Here is a 17269-nt window from a genome sequence, read left to right as displayed (position 1 = left end):
ATAACCTCATATGCTTGGATGAATCATTATAAATGAAATAAAACCAAAGAAAGGTATAGGGGGATAGAAAGTGTGTGAGAGAAAAAAGAAGAGGAGAGTCTCTTCATACTTTTTAGGGTAATTCATTCCTTTGTCAGTGTATTATACTCAAATATATATGCTACTAATAATGCATTTATGATTTGTTCTAATGTTTAATTCATTTATTTTTCCTTTTGGATATGTGTGTAGGAACTTGATCCATTGCTACAAGACATTTCATTCAAGAAATTTTCAAGAATGAATTCAAACAATTGGCTATCTTTTCCTCTTTCTCCCACTCATTCGTCTTTACCTCCTCATCTTCAAAATGATCAATCTCATCATTTTTCATTAGGGTTAGTCAATGAGACTATTGACAATCCCTTCCAAAACCAAGGTATACTAAGATATTACTCTTAACAAATATTCATCTCTGTTCTAAATGTTGAAGCGTGCGACCATAGTACTAATTCGTATTAATTTTTTGTAGAATGGAACTTAATGAACACACAAGGAAGCAATGAAGTTCCAAAGGTGGCTGATTTTCTTGGAATGAACAAATCTGAAAACCAATCTGAATTAATCCCTTACAATGAAATCCAAGCAAACGATTCGGATTATCTCTTTCAAAACAACCACCTTATGCCATCAATGCAAAATGCTTTAGCTCCTCCTCCTACAAGCAACTATGATCTTCAAGAAAATGCTTGTAATATTCAATCTTTGACATTATCTATGGGGAGTGGAAAAGGCTCAACTAGTGAAACAAGTGCTAGCCCTAGCACGAATGCTGCTACCGCGAGTGCCAGTGCTGAAAATAGTAATAACACTAGTATTGTTGAAGCTGCACCTAGAAGAACTTTAGATACTTTTGGCCAAAGAACATCAATTTATAGAGGTGTAACTAGGTAATGTTTTTTTTAAAAAAAAAAAAAAACTTAGGTTTCGTTTCTTTTTCTTTCTTATTTCTCATCATGACGGCCGTGCTCGTTCTGGACTTGAGAAAATGTAGACATAGATGGACAGGAAGGTATGAAGCACATCTATGGGATAATAGTTGTAGAAGGGAAGGTCAATCAAGGAAAGGTCGTCAAGGTGAAATTTCAATCATCAATAATCTCCTTTAAATAAATTTTCTTCTTTTTTTTTTTTCCAATTAATTGTTTCTAATTAACTAATTTTTTTTCTTTCATTTTTTTGGGGTGGATGCTATTGTTATTCACTTGCAGTGTATTTGGGTAAGCAACTTAATTAACACTTTATTTGGTCAATCTTCAATTATTTTTCCCTATCTTGCTCGGACCCTTCAATAATATCAGTAGATGCGTGTTGAATTCTCCAAGAATAGTGTATTTTTGGAGAATCTGACAGATCAAAAGTGAAGGGTCCTATTATTTCTTAGAACATAATTTTATCATTTTTTTTTTGTTATTTATTTTTGTTTGTGTAGGAGGGTATGATAAGGAGGAGAAAGCAGCTAGGGCTTATGATCTTGCTGCATTGAAATATTGGGGAACATCTACCACTACAAATTTCCCAGTAATTAATTAGCCTTTACTTAGAACAATATTAAAAATTAATAATATAATAAATGTAGTAATATTTAATTAAAATTAAGGATTTGATTATTTATGGTCGTGTATATTAATTATTTATTTGATGAGTATAGATTAGTAACTATGAGAAGGAATGTGAAGACATGAAGCATATGACAAGGCAGGAATTTGTTGCTGCAATAAGAAGGTCAGAACCGTTTATAATTAAATTGATGTTATTATATATTCCATCTACTAAATCTTACTTTTTATTGTTATAGACTTTTTATTTTAAATATATAGTCAGAGTAATGTAGTGTTCTTTTATAGCTACCAATTATTGGAACAATAATAGAAATAGAAGATTTTGGCAGAGGCAGACCATTTCTTCTTTTCACTGACAACTTCTTTTAATTTCATATATATATTTGTATTATAATTTTTAAGATTCTATTTAATTTTTTCATAGAAAATGTAACATTTTTTTACACCGTCAAATCAAATCAACGTAAAGATGACTACAAGTGATTTATACATTGATAGTGAAAACGATTATTGTACTATCAGTAAATTTAAGTTAAATTCATTTTTTCTTGCTATACATTCAGGAAGAGTAGTGGCTTCTCAAGGGGTGCATCCATGTATCGTGGTGTTACAAGGTATTCATAGTATTGTTTCCTTCTCTCTTTTTTTTTGTAATAAAAACTTTAGTAAGAAATTTTATTTTTTTTATAATTTTAGTGTTGTCTTTATTCTCATCTTTTATTGTTGGTTTTTTCTCATGACATGTCTGGGAGCAGGCACCATCAGCATGGGAGATGGCAAGCAAGGATAGGAAGAGTTGCTGGAAACAAAGATCTCTACTTAGGAACTTTCAGTAAGTGAAAATTCTGAATCCACCACCGAAAATATCTTTCATCTTCCTTTTTTCACTAAACTAAACTCTTTCCTGATTAAATGACTAACAAATATATTCTATAGTGACTAACATGCTTCAATAAATTTTTAGTTTATGTTATGGATATTATAATGTAAAAATTATTTGATCTATCATAGTTAAGCTAAATTATAATAAGTAATTCTTCAACTTATATGTAACCTAAAAGATAGAGAAATATTCAGGGGCGAATCTAGGGTTAGACTCAATGGTTTAAGAGTTTAGAATTCACCCTCGAGTCCTTTCTCACTCACCGGAGAGTCTACGTCTGATTAGGTGAGTTGCCAGATGGATCTATCATGTCTTGGGTAGAATTGACTGACGCATTCCTTAATAGATTCTTCCCACCTTCTCTAATGTTGCATCTCCGGGATGAGACTTGTATATGTGATAAATTAACAAGAATTTCTAGTTCAAATCTCAAGTATTCTGTTTCTATTTTTCAAATCCTGATTCCGCCACTGAAAATATCTTGTTATGAAGGTGGTATTATCTGTTCCTCTTTTCATGAGAAGATACATGTAATTATTACCCTAGGTGACATGATTGCATTTAAATTCATAGAAGCTTAAACACTATTTTTAGAGTTCAACTTTTTTACACTGCCGTCTAGTGTAACATAAATTTAACTTCATCAAATTATCAAAAAGATAATTATAAGCAATTAAACATTGTGATCCTTATAATATAGTAATATTAATAACTTACAAAATTGTCTACACTATTAAAAATGAGCAAAAATTATAATTTGAAGATATTGTTTGATATGCAGCTACTGAGGAGGAAGCAGCAGAAGCATATGACATAGCAGCAATAAAATTCAGAGGGTTAAATGCTGTAACAAATTTCGATATGAATCGTTACGATGTTAAAGCCATACTTGAAAGCAACACTCTCCCCATTGGAGGAGGAGCAGCAAAAAGGCTAAAAGAAGCACAAGCACTTGAATCATCAAGAAAAAGAGATCAAGAAATGATGGCTCTAAACTCAAGTTTTCAATATGGAAACTCAAATCCTTTACAAGCATATCCTTTAATGCAACAACAACCTTCATTTGACAATTCTCAACCTTTGTTGACTCTCCAAAATCATGACATTTCACAATACAACATTCAAGATTCGTCGTCTCATTTTCACCAGAGTTATCTCCAAACACAACTTCAACTTCAGAACAACTCGCATCAAGTACTATACAACAATTATCTTCAGAATAATCAAGTTTTCTTGCATGGTTTGATGAACAACAATGAAGGTAGTTCAAGTGGAAGTTATAGTACTGGAGGGTATTTTGGTAATTCTCCAGGACTTGGTGGAATGAGTTCAAATTCAACTTCAGGTAATAATGGAGGAGGTGGTGGTGGAAGTGTAGCACATGAAGAAGTTGCACTTGTCAAAGTTGATTATGATAATATTCCAAGTTACAATGGTTGGTCAGGAGACTCATCTGTTCAAGGATCAAATCCTGGTGTTTTCTCAATGTGGAATGAGTGAGAAAATAATTAAAGAGTGTGGACAAAATATTTTGAGATATTATGATAACATAGATGATGTTAATTTTCATGTTTTTATTTTGTTGGATCTTGACTAATGTTTTATGTGCTTCTTTATTTGGATTCATGAGGGTGAAATACCTCCAAACTTCATGCAAAGGTTAATGTGTTCATTTGAGTTTCTGTCATTTCTCCTCTTCTTCATAATGTTTGTTTACTTTGGTCTTATTTCTTTTTCTCTGAAGTTAATTACTTCTCCACCCCTTAACGATCGAAAATTGGATTGATCAACTTCTTCTGAGGTTGACTCATAGTGATCGTTTATCAAAGGACTTTGATTATCAAATGATTGAACAATCAGGAGAAATTTTGTTTCTATTCAATACTCAATACTATATTGTGGCTATTTATATTTTAATTTTCATTTTGAATTTTTTTTCTTTTAAGTAATTACTAGTATACGTACCCGCGCGATGCACAGATAATATTAACGAAAGTAATTATTGTGCTTGAATATATATTATACATTTATTATATAATTTTTTAAAAATTTAAATTAATATATACATCAATGAGCGAGATTTTTTAGTTTGTGAGTTTTTGTTGCACATTTGTGATGATGATTAGCAAAACAAGTATCTTAGCACTTCTTGATACATCTTAAATACTCGAATAGAACATTTATAATTTTTATGTTCATACAACAACAAAAACAATTTTAATTGATGACCATAATGTTATGTTGCTAAAAATTATGAACAAATATCAAATATAACACAAATTTATCATAAAATTTTAAGTTGCAAAGAGCATCAAATCTTACTTGAATCACCTAAATAGAATTAAAAAGGTAATGAATACAAAATTATTGGTAATAATTGATCGATCGCCTAAAACATTATGTTTTAGTCATTTTATATTTTAGGGTTGAAGAACGGAATAAGAAGACGTAGCTCAACTTTAACAATTATTGTTGATGTACTTTGAAAATGAAGAAATATTTAAAAAGTGATATTGTTAATTGTCTTGCTTCCCAATGAATCTAACAACAAATAGTATGTGGTTATGTAGCTTCAAAATTGGAATAATATATAATTATATTGGTAATAATCGCACACATATAATACATTTATCATCATCATCCTGATAACTTCACATCTCAATTTTTTAATATATTTATTTACCTATTATATAGCAAATATAAGTCGATTTCTTCTTCCTATATATTATTTTTATCAGTAGAAAAAAATCTCAGGCTAGATTTACATTATAGTACTCCGAAAAATGAATCCATTTACGTAATCATGACAATATTTTTTCTTTCAAATTTGACTTACGGTATTATCCAAAATTGATCCATAATCTTCTTAAAATAGATAATAATAATAATAATAATAATAATAATAATAGCTAATTAATTTAGATCAATTTTATTTGCCCAATTATGGGATAGATTCATATAAATTGAATATTTAATTTATGAAATAGTTTATTCTTATTGTATTATTTTTGTATTTAGGTAATAAGTCACCATATCCTTGATATTTATGGGTATTTGGACAATATGATTGACAATTTAAAATATAAAAGATTCGTTATAATTGATGATTATAAAAGAAAATGTAAATTAAGTTGTGCGACCTAATGTTATTATCATATATTTTACAGAAATTAATATGAATTTGAGAAAACATCGATATTGATTAAGTGAAAGTATAATCTTGTTGAATAATTGTCTTGCATTCAAATTGCTAATCAACATTCAAAATTGTAATCCATAATTCTACAAAATCGTAAAATATTTGAAAACAATATTAAAACCCAAAAATAATTCAAAATTTTAGTAGATATAAAAAAAATCTAAATTCTGATAACGTAATTTTGAAGATAAGCATTATTATTATACTTGAATTGAATCTAATTTTAATTAGAATTTTAGTTAGTATAAGAATCTTTAATTAGAATTTGAATTTAACATTGTTAATATTGACATTTGAAATTCTTATGTGTGTAATCTATATGTATTTGTTGAACAGAAATTTTGAACACTAATATTTGTTGAATTGATATTTTTATTCTAAGTTAATATTATTTGGAATTGTGTGTGGAGCTATGTCATGATTTAATTTGTTGGAAATATAGTTATAACTACTTGGAATTGCTTCTTTTCTTTTTTTTATAAAAAGACAAACACGCAGATTTAACAGATAGGTTTTTAATATTTTTTTAAAAAAAATTCTTAATTTTTACGTTTAGTAGGGCTCCTTAATTCGTGGCTAGTTGGTGAAAGTCCTTACTTTACATTTTATTTTAATTTAAAATAATTTTCAAACATTAATATTAAAATAAAATTTTCCAATCTTTTTGGAATTGGATTCAAATATTTCTGATTTACGTTTTTTCATAAATGTATATTTTGTATGTCATTATTTAAATATTATTATTTAATCTCTATGCATAAGAAGATAAAATTATTTCTATTGTACATAACTTCCTAACAAGTAGAAAAAATATATAAAATAATTGATATTCTATCTATATGCTAATGGCATATATATGCAATAAGTTGAAGTTTATTGGGATAATTTTGCATCATACTATAAACTCAACCTTTATATTTACAATTCTCACCTAAAAACTTTAAAATAGTAGTAAATCACAAAATTGAAAAATGTAAGCACATACATTAAAGAAAATTATCTTCATAAAAATAGTAAATAGTGTTATTACCTACATGCAAGAGTAGGTAATCATATATCATGTGCTGATTTTATATAAACACTTGATGATAATAAAATTAATTACTCTAATCTATGTGCAGTGAGTATATGTTTTTTTAGATACACCAAACATTATTATAAAATCTTCTTGATATTGACCCATCAAATATTTGAGTCAATTGATGCCGTTGAACTTTTATTGATAAAGTTTTGATATGCAGTAACTCTTATTCTATTAACGACCTCATCTTCGATATCTTCGTTCAATTGACATCTTGATGTTTCTCCGATTTTTCTTCATTTCTTCTTTGTCATGGATTTAAATCAATCGTCCATATTTTCCACATTCTATTTCCCGCTGAATCCAATTAATCTTCTATTTAAAATATATGTAATTGAATCACAATATTGATTGTTTATAGAGAGCCCATAAAATTTTATAAAGAAGTTTTTGGGATGGAAAAATAAAATTGTGGAAAGAAAATCGTCTTTTGAAAATTTAAGTGAGAATTTTGGGTATTGTTTGAATAAAGGAAGTTTTGTTTTCTTTAAATGGATACGACAGTTTTTGGATGGAAATATGTGGGGAGGAAGTTTTAATAGACAGTTTTTTTGTTTGGATATTAATAGATTTATTTAAAGAAAATATTTAAATATTGAAATAAGTAAGAATAGTTATCAACCATCTTATATGGAATAAAAAAAAAAAACCAGTTGAGATTAATAAGGATAGTAGCAAAGCACCTATCTACAAAAATAAATAGAGTAAAAAAATGTTTTTAAAATTATATTTATTTAATTCGGCAGTTTTGTATTTGTAATTAATTGAAACGGTCATTTATATTGCGCAGTTTTCGTTTAAATAATTGTTAATTTAAATGTTCAAATTAGCTATTAATTGAGAAGATGACATGTGTATATTAAAAAGCTCCTTGAATTTAGAATATTTAATATTTAATTAGTTAATAATTAAATAAAAATTTGTGTATAAATAATAATTTGTTTTTGTTTATTTAAAATGTTGTGTAACTACCGTAGAATCTATCAAAATGTAATTAATAATTTATTTTTGTTTATTTAAAATGTTGTGTAAATACCGAAGAATTTATCAAATTGTAATTATTAACATGTTTCAATATTTTTTTAATAATTATTTATTACTTATTATTTAAAATGATTTAAAATTTAAAATTCTAAAAATTTGTGGTAATGACATGTGTCATTTTTTCTTCTCCTTTTATATATAGATAGATTATAGTGTAACGTTGATTTTGATTTACTTGCCAGGTTCAAAATTTTGTTAACTCTTTTATCGCATCTTTTTGAGACACTAAAAGAAATTCAAGGATGTGATGACACACCTTGATCAAATTATTTTCAATAGTTAACTTTCATTACATTTATACTAAACTTTGTAGATAGAATATTAGGTGATGCACTCGAGGGAAGAAATCAATTATACTTCTAAGCTATTATATGTCAAAAATTGAGAATGCGGTTGTGCATCCGATTTAAAACTAATAAAATTCAACAATAAAAAACAATTATGAGCAAATCATGGCCTGCAACATAATTTATTCAGAAAAATAATAATTTAATTCAAGTATAAGTCAATAAAAGCGACCGTGTTAGAACCACGGGACTCGAGAGATGCCTAAATATCTTTCCCTCGGTCAATAGAATTTCTTACCCCAATTTCTAGTTCGCAGACCAAATAAAAAGTCATTTCCTTTTGATTAGGGATTAAAGAAAAGGTGACTTGGAGCACCATAACTCAATTCCAAGTGACGACTCTGAAAAACAAAATAATCCCTAACCAATACCGTACGAAAATTGGGGTGTGACAGATGAGATTCTTTACCTCATCAAAAACATTGCCAATCTGGTTCTTGGACCATTCATTGAGTTTCTTGCTAAGATATTTAAGTTTGCTCTGAAATTTCCATATACAATTTCCCTCCACCTTAATGTTCCAAGTATCTTGATCCACTTCTTTGAAATCATTGTGGTCAGTCCAAAAAATTAGGAATTAAAAATACTTGATACTTCTTTGATTTGAATTAGAACGTCTGACTAGCATGGGCGTATGAGCCGATCCGGTGCTAGTTAGATGTTCTATATCATTTCTAGGGTATTTTTAAGTCCAATAATGATTATGAAAACTCTATCTAATCTATTTCATATTCTGTGTTTTTTTTAGGTAGGTGATGGCTTGTTTGTTTTTCAAAGTATGTAATGTGTGCATGTTAACTATTTTGCAGTATTATTTGTGTGATGCATGTGGGGGAACTAGAAGGCTAATGTGAAATGACTTCATGTGATCATCTCTTGCAATGAACCTGTTTATTTACTTATGGTTTCAAGTTGGTTGTCCATTGTGATTGTGATTGTGCATGTTGTTTGTGATTGATGGTTGGCTCGGGTACTACGCCATTACAAGATATTAATGGTTGGTTCGAATACCACGTGTGACATGAATCATTAATGGTTGGTTCGAATACCGTACCGTTACACTAACAATTTGAGTGTGGGTTTCATGAGAGGACCTTGTATGTGCATTTGTAATCATGTGGGGGCATGTTTCATGCATTAGTTAAGTCAAAGTTGTGATCTGGAATCTGTTTTATTTTAAAACTGTTGGTATATGTGTTGGCATGTATTACTGTTCTGCAGTTACTTGTTACATTCATATATTGGAACTGACTATTGATTCTACCAAAACTTGGTGTTCACTACTAAAAAATAGGCGAAAAACGACGGACTGCGTCGCTTTTTTGGTCAAAATTGACGGAAAAGCGACGCAGTCAAGTTCGTCACTTTTGGCTCGACGCTTTTCAAAAAGTGACGGATTGCATCGTTTTTATTTTTGTAAAAAATATTATTTTCTTGAATAATGTGACGCCGTCCATCGTTTTTTTATAAAAAGAATTTAGTTTCCAAAGAGCGACGCAGTCGGTCGTTTATTTTCAATTCATAATTTTAAAAATCTTGAAAAGAGACGGACAAAGACGTCGTCCGTTGCTCTTTTGGAAATTTTATTTTGAAAACCCTAGAAATATAAAAAAAATGCAGAAAAGAGACGGACAAAACCACCATGTTCGTCACTTTTTCTGTACTTCTTTTTACAGCAGAAATCTGCTACCCACCTGCAAATTAAGTTAAATTCAATATCAAATCAATTCAACCCATTCAAGCAAAACACATAATTAACATGCTACACAAAATATAAACTAACAAACTTAATTAAACCTTCAAAAATACATAAATCACAATTTCAAGACTTATAAAGTCTTTCAAATTTCAAAATTAGTTCATAAATACTACATTTCAAGATCTACAAAGTTCAAGCTTAATTAATTCATAAACACTAATTAAGTTTAAGATTTCAAAAAGTAATTAATTATATTCCCAATTAAGTTCACGTTATTAAAAATTAAGTTCAAAGTTCTAATTAAGTTAAAATATATTAAGGTTAATAAGATTCTAAGTACTTCAAAGTTCAAATTATGTTCAAAGTTCTAATTAAGTTCAATTATTAAGTTTCAATTAAGGTCAACAAGATTTTAAGTTCATATTCCTAATTAAGTTCAAGTTATTATAAATTAAGTTCAAAGTTCTAATTAAAATTCAAATATATATACCAAGGTCAATAACATTTCAAGTAATTCAAACTTCAAATTAAGTTCAAAGTTTTAATTAAGTTTAAGCGTAATTAAATAGTTTATAAAGACTACATTTTATCAAAAATTCTAAAGTTCACAACCTAATAATTAGTTCATAAATTCTATAAATCAAGATTTCTAAAGTTCTAAAATCCTACAATAATTCAAGATTTCTAAGGTTCACAACCTAAAGTTCTAAAATCCTACAAAAAATTAAGTTCTCTAAAGTTCACAACTTAAACTTCTAAAATCCTACAATAATTCAAGATTTCCAAAGTTCACAACCTAAAGTTATAAAATCCTATACAAAAATTCAAGTTCATATCTAATTTCTAAATTTAATTTCTAAGTTCAAGAATTCAAATAACCTAATTTCAGCTTTCATATACTATCCAATATGTTTCTAATTTCAAAGTAATCTAACTTTCATGTATAATCTAATATTTTTCTAACTTCAACTTTCGAACTTAATAAATTCAAGAATTTCTAAGTTGGAAAATTCAACTAATCTAATTTCAACTTTCATATACTATCCAGTATTTTTCTAACTTCAAAGTAATCTTACTTTCATATACAATTCAATATTTTTCGAACTTCAACTTTCAAACATACTAAATTCAAGAATTTCAAAGTTGGAAAATTCAACTAATCTAACTTCTAGCCTCTAACTTTTTAATTATTTGTTAGTTCTATCTTCTAATACTCAATTCACAATCGTATTTAGAAATCCTCAATTTAAAAGAAAACCCTAAAATCAAAGTTTCTCAATTCTCTCCCTATCTAACAATAATCAAATATACAAATTAACAAAGGGAAAATGCATAAGTACCCCCCAGCCTATGCCCAAAATCCCTGAGACACACCTAACTTTTACTAAGGTCCTATTACCCCCCCCCCCCTGAACTTATTTTATATATAATTTTCTACCCCTTTCCGGCCTACGTGGCACTATTTTGTGGGCCCAGCGCGTGTTGACAATTTTTTCAAGGATAGTGCCACGTAGGCCGAAAAGGGGTAGAAAATTAATTAAAAAATAAGTTCGGGGGGGGGGGGGGGGTAATAGGACCTTAGTAAATGTTAGGTGTGTCTCAGGGAATTTGGGCATAGGCTGGGGGGGTACTTATGCATTTTCTCAATTAACAAATGTATAACACAATTCAACAAACTAAAACAATATACTAACTAACAAATCAAATATAATTACTAGAATTGAAAAAAAACTAAAAATAAATCCTAACCTTTTAACAAGATTGAGAGGCAGTGGTGCGGATGACGGGACGACGACGACGGGACTAGCGACAGTGGGTGGGGACGAAGGATGACGACATTGACAGGTGGTGGCGACAGCTCGGCGGAGGTCTGCTTTTACAAAGAAGGGAGAGATGAGAAAATTGGGAGAAAACCCTTTGTCTCAACATAATTAAACAAAAAGTAACGGACAACGTCTCTTTGTCCGTCGCTTTTTAAAAAATATTTGACCAATATTTTGACCAAAAAGCGACGGACTAAGAGACGTTGTCCGTCACTTTTTAAAAAAAATGTTTGATAAGATATTTTGACCAAAAAGCGATGTACTAAGAGATATCGTTCGTTGCTTTTTAAAATTAATAAATAATAATTTTAAACTAATTAAAACGATGGACAGTGTGGTTATCCTTTAATTTATAAATAATTATTTTTAATAAAAAGTGACGGACGACATCTTTACATATATTAAATAAATAATTATTAATTATATATATATTTAACACAAAAATCCACGAAAAAGGTGACGGACCGTGAGATGCCGTCCGTCGCTTTTTATAACAATAATTACTTTTATAAAAGTGATGGACAGTGTGGCAAATGACGTCGGTTTTTTGAGCGACACCGTTCGTCGCTTTAATGCCCGTCGTTTTTTAGCGAATTTTTAGTAATGGATTGTGTACTGATTCTGCACTTTCTCTTTCTTTGTGGAGTACATTTCATATTCAGGTGGCTTCTTCAAGACCTCAGTTTTGAGAAGCAAGACATCTGAAACCAAGAGTGACCTAATTCTTCCGGGCAGCCATGAATTCTTCTTTATCTCATTATCCATCCTCTCGGATACATACAATTATATTTTTGACTTATGTGTTCTTGTTGGGGTTGCATCCCTTTATTTTAGATACTTAAGAGTATTGGTACTGTGACTTTCCAATTCTAGGGAGTTAAATTCTATAAATAATTTGTTAAATGATTGAGTTTATGGGAATTTGATCATTTATTTATTTTAACCTGTTTTCCTACCATTTTATATCATGACTTATTTCTTAGAGTGGTTTGATGGGTTAAGTTTTAGTTGGTAGTTGATTCTTCCACCGGAGAGTTAGTGTGAGAGCCAATAACAACAGATCATAGTGGTAATTCTTCCTTCAAATATTTTCATATTTATTTTGTTGATTTAAGAGTCATAATTTTTGTGAAAAGTGATGCAGACGCACCAGCAAACAATTATTTTTACATTTGATTTTTAAATTTTATTTTTCTTTTAACTGTTAGTCTAGATCACCTTAAATTTATTGGGAGAGGAAGAACGATATAATCATCTCCCACAATCTTTTCAATAGCAACGAACCTAGGATTTGAAAATTGGGGGGGGGGGGGGGGGGGGACACAACTATCTTTAAAGAAAGTTTGGGTTAGAACTTGTAGTATTGGGAGATAAAGTTATGGCTTCAATCGGGGTCAGACCTACGTAGAGGTTAGGGGTTCGGGTGAACCCCTTCGTCAAAAAATTACATTGTATATATAAGGTTAACTTCTCAATTAATGCGTATGTATATTAAAATGAACCCCTCAACACTGAAGAGAAGCGTAGCTCACTGGCTATGCGGTTAAATGTTAACCTAAATGATCCGAGATTGATTCCCACTAAGTGCAACTTTTTCCAACTTTTTTTTTTTGCTTTGAAAAGGTTGAGATGGGATAAGGTTGTGGGCTAAGAATACAAAAGAAAAGACTTCATTGTTTTTGTTTAAATCTAAAGTTGTATTATTTATTTTTTTATGTTTTTTCTTTTTCTCAATTTATATTTGTTTAAATTTATTAGCCACATTTTTTTTATTTTTGTATTTTATTCTTCTTATTAATATTGCTCATTTCTTTCTACATAACTCTCTTCTCATGTACTAACTCAAAGAAACTCTTTTAAAAAATGATGAATTATTATTAAATTTGAAATTGAATTAGAAAACTATTTAATAAAATAAAGTAAATTAAGATTAATCGAATGGAAATTTTTTAAAGTCTTGAATATTCTTTTTAAAAAATCTATATAATTGATTTTTTTTCTTAATTTCATAGTATCTCTATTTCTTACTATTTTCAATTCGATTCTTAAGAGATGGAAACTAAACTAAACTTATTTGATTTATTTAATGTCATTTATTTATCTTTTGAATATGTACTATAATATTAGTAACTCGATCTTTACACATTTTTTGAACTAATTTTGATGGTATTTAAAGTAACATATGATTGAATGAACACTAAGTCAAAATTCAGAAAAAGTTTTAAAAAATAGAACACTGCAAAATAAAAGAAAAAACACAAAAATTATAAAAAGCTCGATTGAGCAAGGTAAAAGTATGAAGAGCCTAAACACGGCTTGACTATAAGTTAAATTTAACATATTAAGATTAATATTCTCTCTCATCTCACTCTGTTTTTCATTTTGTAATTTTTACGTATTTACTTCTTTATACTTCGAACCATTAATAGAAATTCTGGCTCAGCCACTGGCTTCAACTAGTGTACTCAGATGCGTTTTGATTATGAGTATGCACAATTAAATATATCATCTTTTCTTAAATTATTTATTCATAAATATACAAGAAAAAAATTTATCGAGTGCACGTGCACCCTTACGGACCATGTGGGTCTACCTATATTTCCAAAGATCTAAATCCCCAAAACAAGTCTACATTCTAAGTGCATATAAATATAATTATCGCCATCAAAGATAGAAATAGCTATCTAAAAATTGTTATTTTTAAAATTCATTTCTCACTTATAGATCCTTCAAAAATGGCTCTGATATCAATTGATAATTTTTTTGATAAATAAATTAAAAGAATAATAGAGAAAAATAATATTGCAATTATGTCAAATAAAATTATTTTATTAATAATTCAGATATGTCTATTTATATAACTACAATTCCCAACTAAAAATATATACATGTTAATTGTTATAAATTCATTGAATTAGTGAATTTTACATTTAATTAATACAAAAAACTACTTACATTCATGTATACATATTTTTATAGATTATATGAAACATATTGGACAAAAATGTATCTATTAATTTGGACATTTAACATAGTGACTTTTGGAGTGATTTCACAATTTATTTCTCACTCATATTTCCTTCAAATGGCTCTGATACTAATTATTATTTTTAACAAATAAATTAGAAAAAATAATATAAGAAATACTAAAAGCTTGTTTGGATTGATTTAAAAGTTGGTCAAACATGATTATAAGTAGGAAAAATTAGGAAACTAGTAAAAAAAAAACATAACATAATTAGTAAAAACCTCCATACTTTATAAATATTAGTAAAAATGTCAAAAATGTCATTATTTTAAAAAACATAGTGTATCCTAATTTACTTGAGAAAATTGAACAAAAGATATTTCTTAAGTCCTTATTTAAATTTTGGTGACTATTTTGACCAAAAACAAGTCAAAGACATTTAATTATTAGATTAAGTTAATTAGGACTGAATTAACATTTTCAAAACTTCTAATCTTTTTAAAAATACAAAACAGTCCAAATTTTAAAATACAAAACAATCCAAAATTCTCTCCTCTTTCTTGGGATTCACTTTCTTCAACTTCTGTTCTTCATCGTTCTTCCTCTCTTCCGATTCAAACGTCTCTTCCTTAAATCTACTTTGTCATAGCTCCCAATCGACTTTCGGCAACTTTTCAATTTTTGGCAACTTCTTCGATTCTAAGCATCAATTTTCTCTCTTCTGAGGTAAAAACTTTTATTTTTGAAAAAAATTAGGAATTTTTAATACTAAAGAAAAAAATGAACTTGAGTTGTCTTTCCTTTATGTATACGCTAGCAATTTTAGAATTTGATGCTTGAAAAAGAAAGACATCTGAAAAAAAACCTTAATTTGTTGTTGTTGTTGATCTCAAAAAATCCAAAAAGAAGTGAAATGTGAATTTTTTTTGTTGTTGTTCTCCATCATTGTTGTGCAATAGTAATAGTTATTGTGAATTTTGAGTTTTTTTGGAGACATATTTATTATTTGTATTTCTCAAACAATTGTTGATATATTGACTTGTTGTTGATATTTGTGTTGTTGTATTGAATCAATTGGTGTTGTTGGTATTCTTGATTTTGTTGGAAAGAATGAAGAAAAGAACACATAATCAAAACATCATAAATAATTTATTGTCTCCAAGAACAATGCTAAAGTCAATTTTCTAGAGTTCGCATGGTTTTTACTTTCAACAATTCTGGCAAAGAGAAGGGCTTTATTCTTCTTTACTTATAAACTCTTACATATATGGAATAAGATCCATGTGACTATAATATTTTTGGACCAAAGCAGCAAGTACAGGACAAACTGAATTATTGGCTAATATACAATTGTTTTCTACACTTGGGCTAAGTTGAAATGCTTAAATTTTTTTAACCAAACTGAACTATTGGCTAATATATGATTCATTGTTCTAATTTACAAGTAGTTATGTTGCAATTGGAGGAAGATTTGAAGAGTTTGTCATGGGGCCATGAGTTTTTCAATAGCGTAAGTTAGAGATTCTGCCCAAAAGAAGAACTTGAGTTGTCTTCTCTTTATGTATTCGTTAGTAGTTTCAAATGTGAGAAAGAAGTTTGATCTCTTTTCCTTTTAGTCATAAAGAAAAAGAAGACTTGAGTTGTCTTCTCTTTATTATTCATTAGCAGTTTCAAATGTGAGAAAGAAGTTTGATATCGTGAAGAGTCCTATTTGCATCAATTATATTTTCAAATGCATTCCCAATTTTTTGATGGCCATCTCTTTGCATCAATTCTTTGTTTTGTTGGTGTTCTTAGTATATTGGTAAAACATGAGATTGTTGTTGTTTAATTGATAAAATCGTGTGGTGTTTTTAGTGTTTTTGATTTTGTTGGTGTTGTAGGCAGTATTGTAATAAATATTTTAGTGTTATGAAAAAAATATTTTATTGTTATGTTATTTTTAATAGATGTCATATTTGTTGCAACATATGAGTCATAAGTTGGAAGAAATCAAATCAGTAACAAGACTTTTTAAATTTCTTCCAACATATGACTCATCTATTGCAACAGATAGGGCATATGTTACAAAAAATTGTCTATCTATTGTAACAAACAAGTCATCTGTTGGAAGAAATCAAATCAGTAGACTATTTTGAAATAAGCATGGTGTATGATCTACAATATATCTGTATTTTTTCTTGATCTGCCGAAGGTTAACAATGCACGTTTTCAAATACCCATGATGTATAATTTTCTCAAGTGCAGAATCAAGTATAAGGGTGATAATGATGATGCTTTGGAGGATAAGAACAAGAAAATGGATGAGATTTGGATAAACTACTGCGGCATGCCAGTTTGTTTTGGCATGAAAGAATTTGCTATCGTAATTCATGAACACATATCATATTTTGTAATTAGTGATGACAATATTTATATTTTATAGATGTTTAGTTATTTTACCATGAATTTCATTTTTATTCTTAGATTTGTAAAATGTTAAATTATCGTATTGAAAATAGACATATGCTACAACAAGTTATGAGTTACTTATTGCAACATATGACACATATAATGAAAACAATTAACATTTATTGCAATAAGTTATAACCAGTTGCATTGGATGACTCATCTGCGGAAAATAA

At 28.6% G+C, this 17269-nt stretch overlaps 1 protein-coding gene across 1 annotated transcript; it reads left to right on the top strand.

The window, feature by feature from the left end:
• Positions 1-279: 279 nt before the first annotated feature.
• Positions 280-3984, top strand: LOC125837915 (AP2-like ethylene-responsive transcription factor PLT2). The gene is made up of 9 exons (XM_049516991.1): positions 280-418; positions 512-929; positions 1034-1116; positions 1251-1259; positions 1472-1560; positions 1691-1764; positions 2165-2215; positions 2357-2433; positions 3266-3984. Exons 1-9 carry the CDS (start codon positions 280-282, stop codon positions 3982-3984), a joined length of 1659 nt encoding a protein of 552 aa, XP_049372948.1.
• Positions 3985-17269: the final 13285 nt, after the last annotated feature.

Source organism: Solanum verrucosum, unplaced genomic scaffold, assembly GCF_900185275.1.
Source record: "Solanum verrucosum unplaced genomic scaffold, falcon-dt-bn FXZP01000262.1, whole genome shotgun sequence".
Lineage (NCBI taxonomy): Eukaryota > Viridiplantae > Streptophyta > Magnoliopsida > Solanales > Solanaceae > Solanum > Solanum verrucosum.
The sequence above is the reverse complement of the archived record's forward strand: the minus strand, read 5'-3'. Positions and strand labels throughout refer to the sequence as shown.

Bases quoted from the DNA above. Each gene is read 5' to 3' on its own strand.
- LOC125837915 (XM_049516991.1), top strand. From the start codon at position 280: ATGAATTCAAACAATTGGCTATCTTTTCCTCTTTCTCCCACTCATTCG. The intron at 1,765-2,164 runs GTCAGAACCGTT...CTATACATTCAG, and splicing joins TTTGTTGCTGCAATAAGAAG to GAAGAGTAGTGGCTTCTCAA. The intron at 2,434-3,265 runs GTAAGTGAAAAT...TTTGATATGCAG, and splicing joins TCTCTACTTAGGAACTTTCA to CTACTGAGGAGGAAGCAGCA.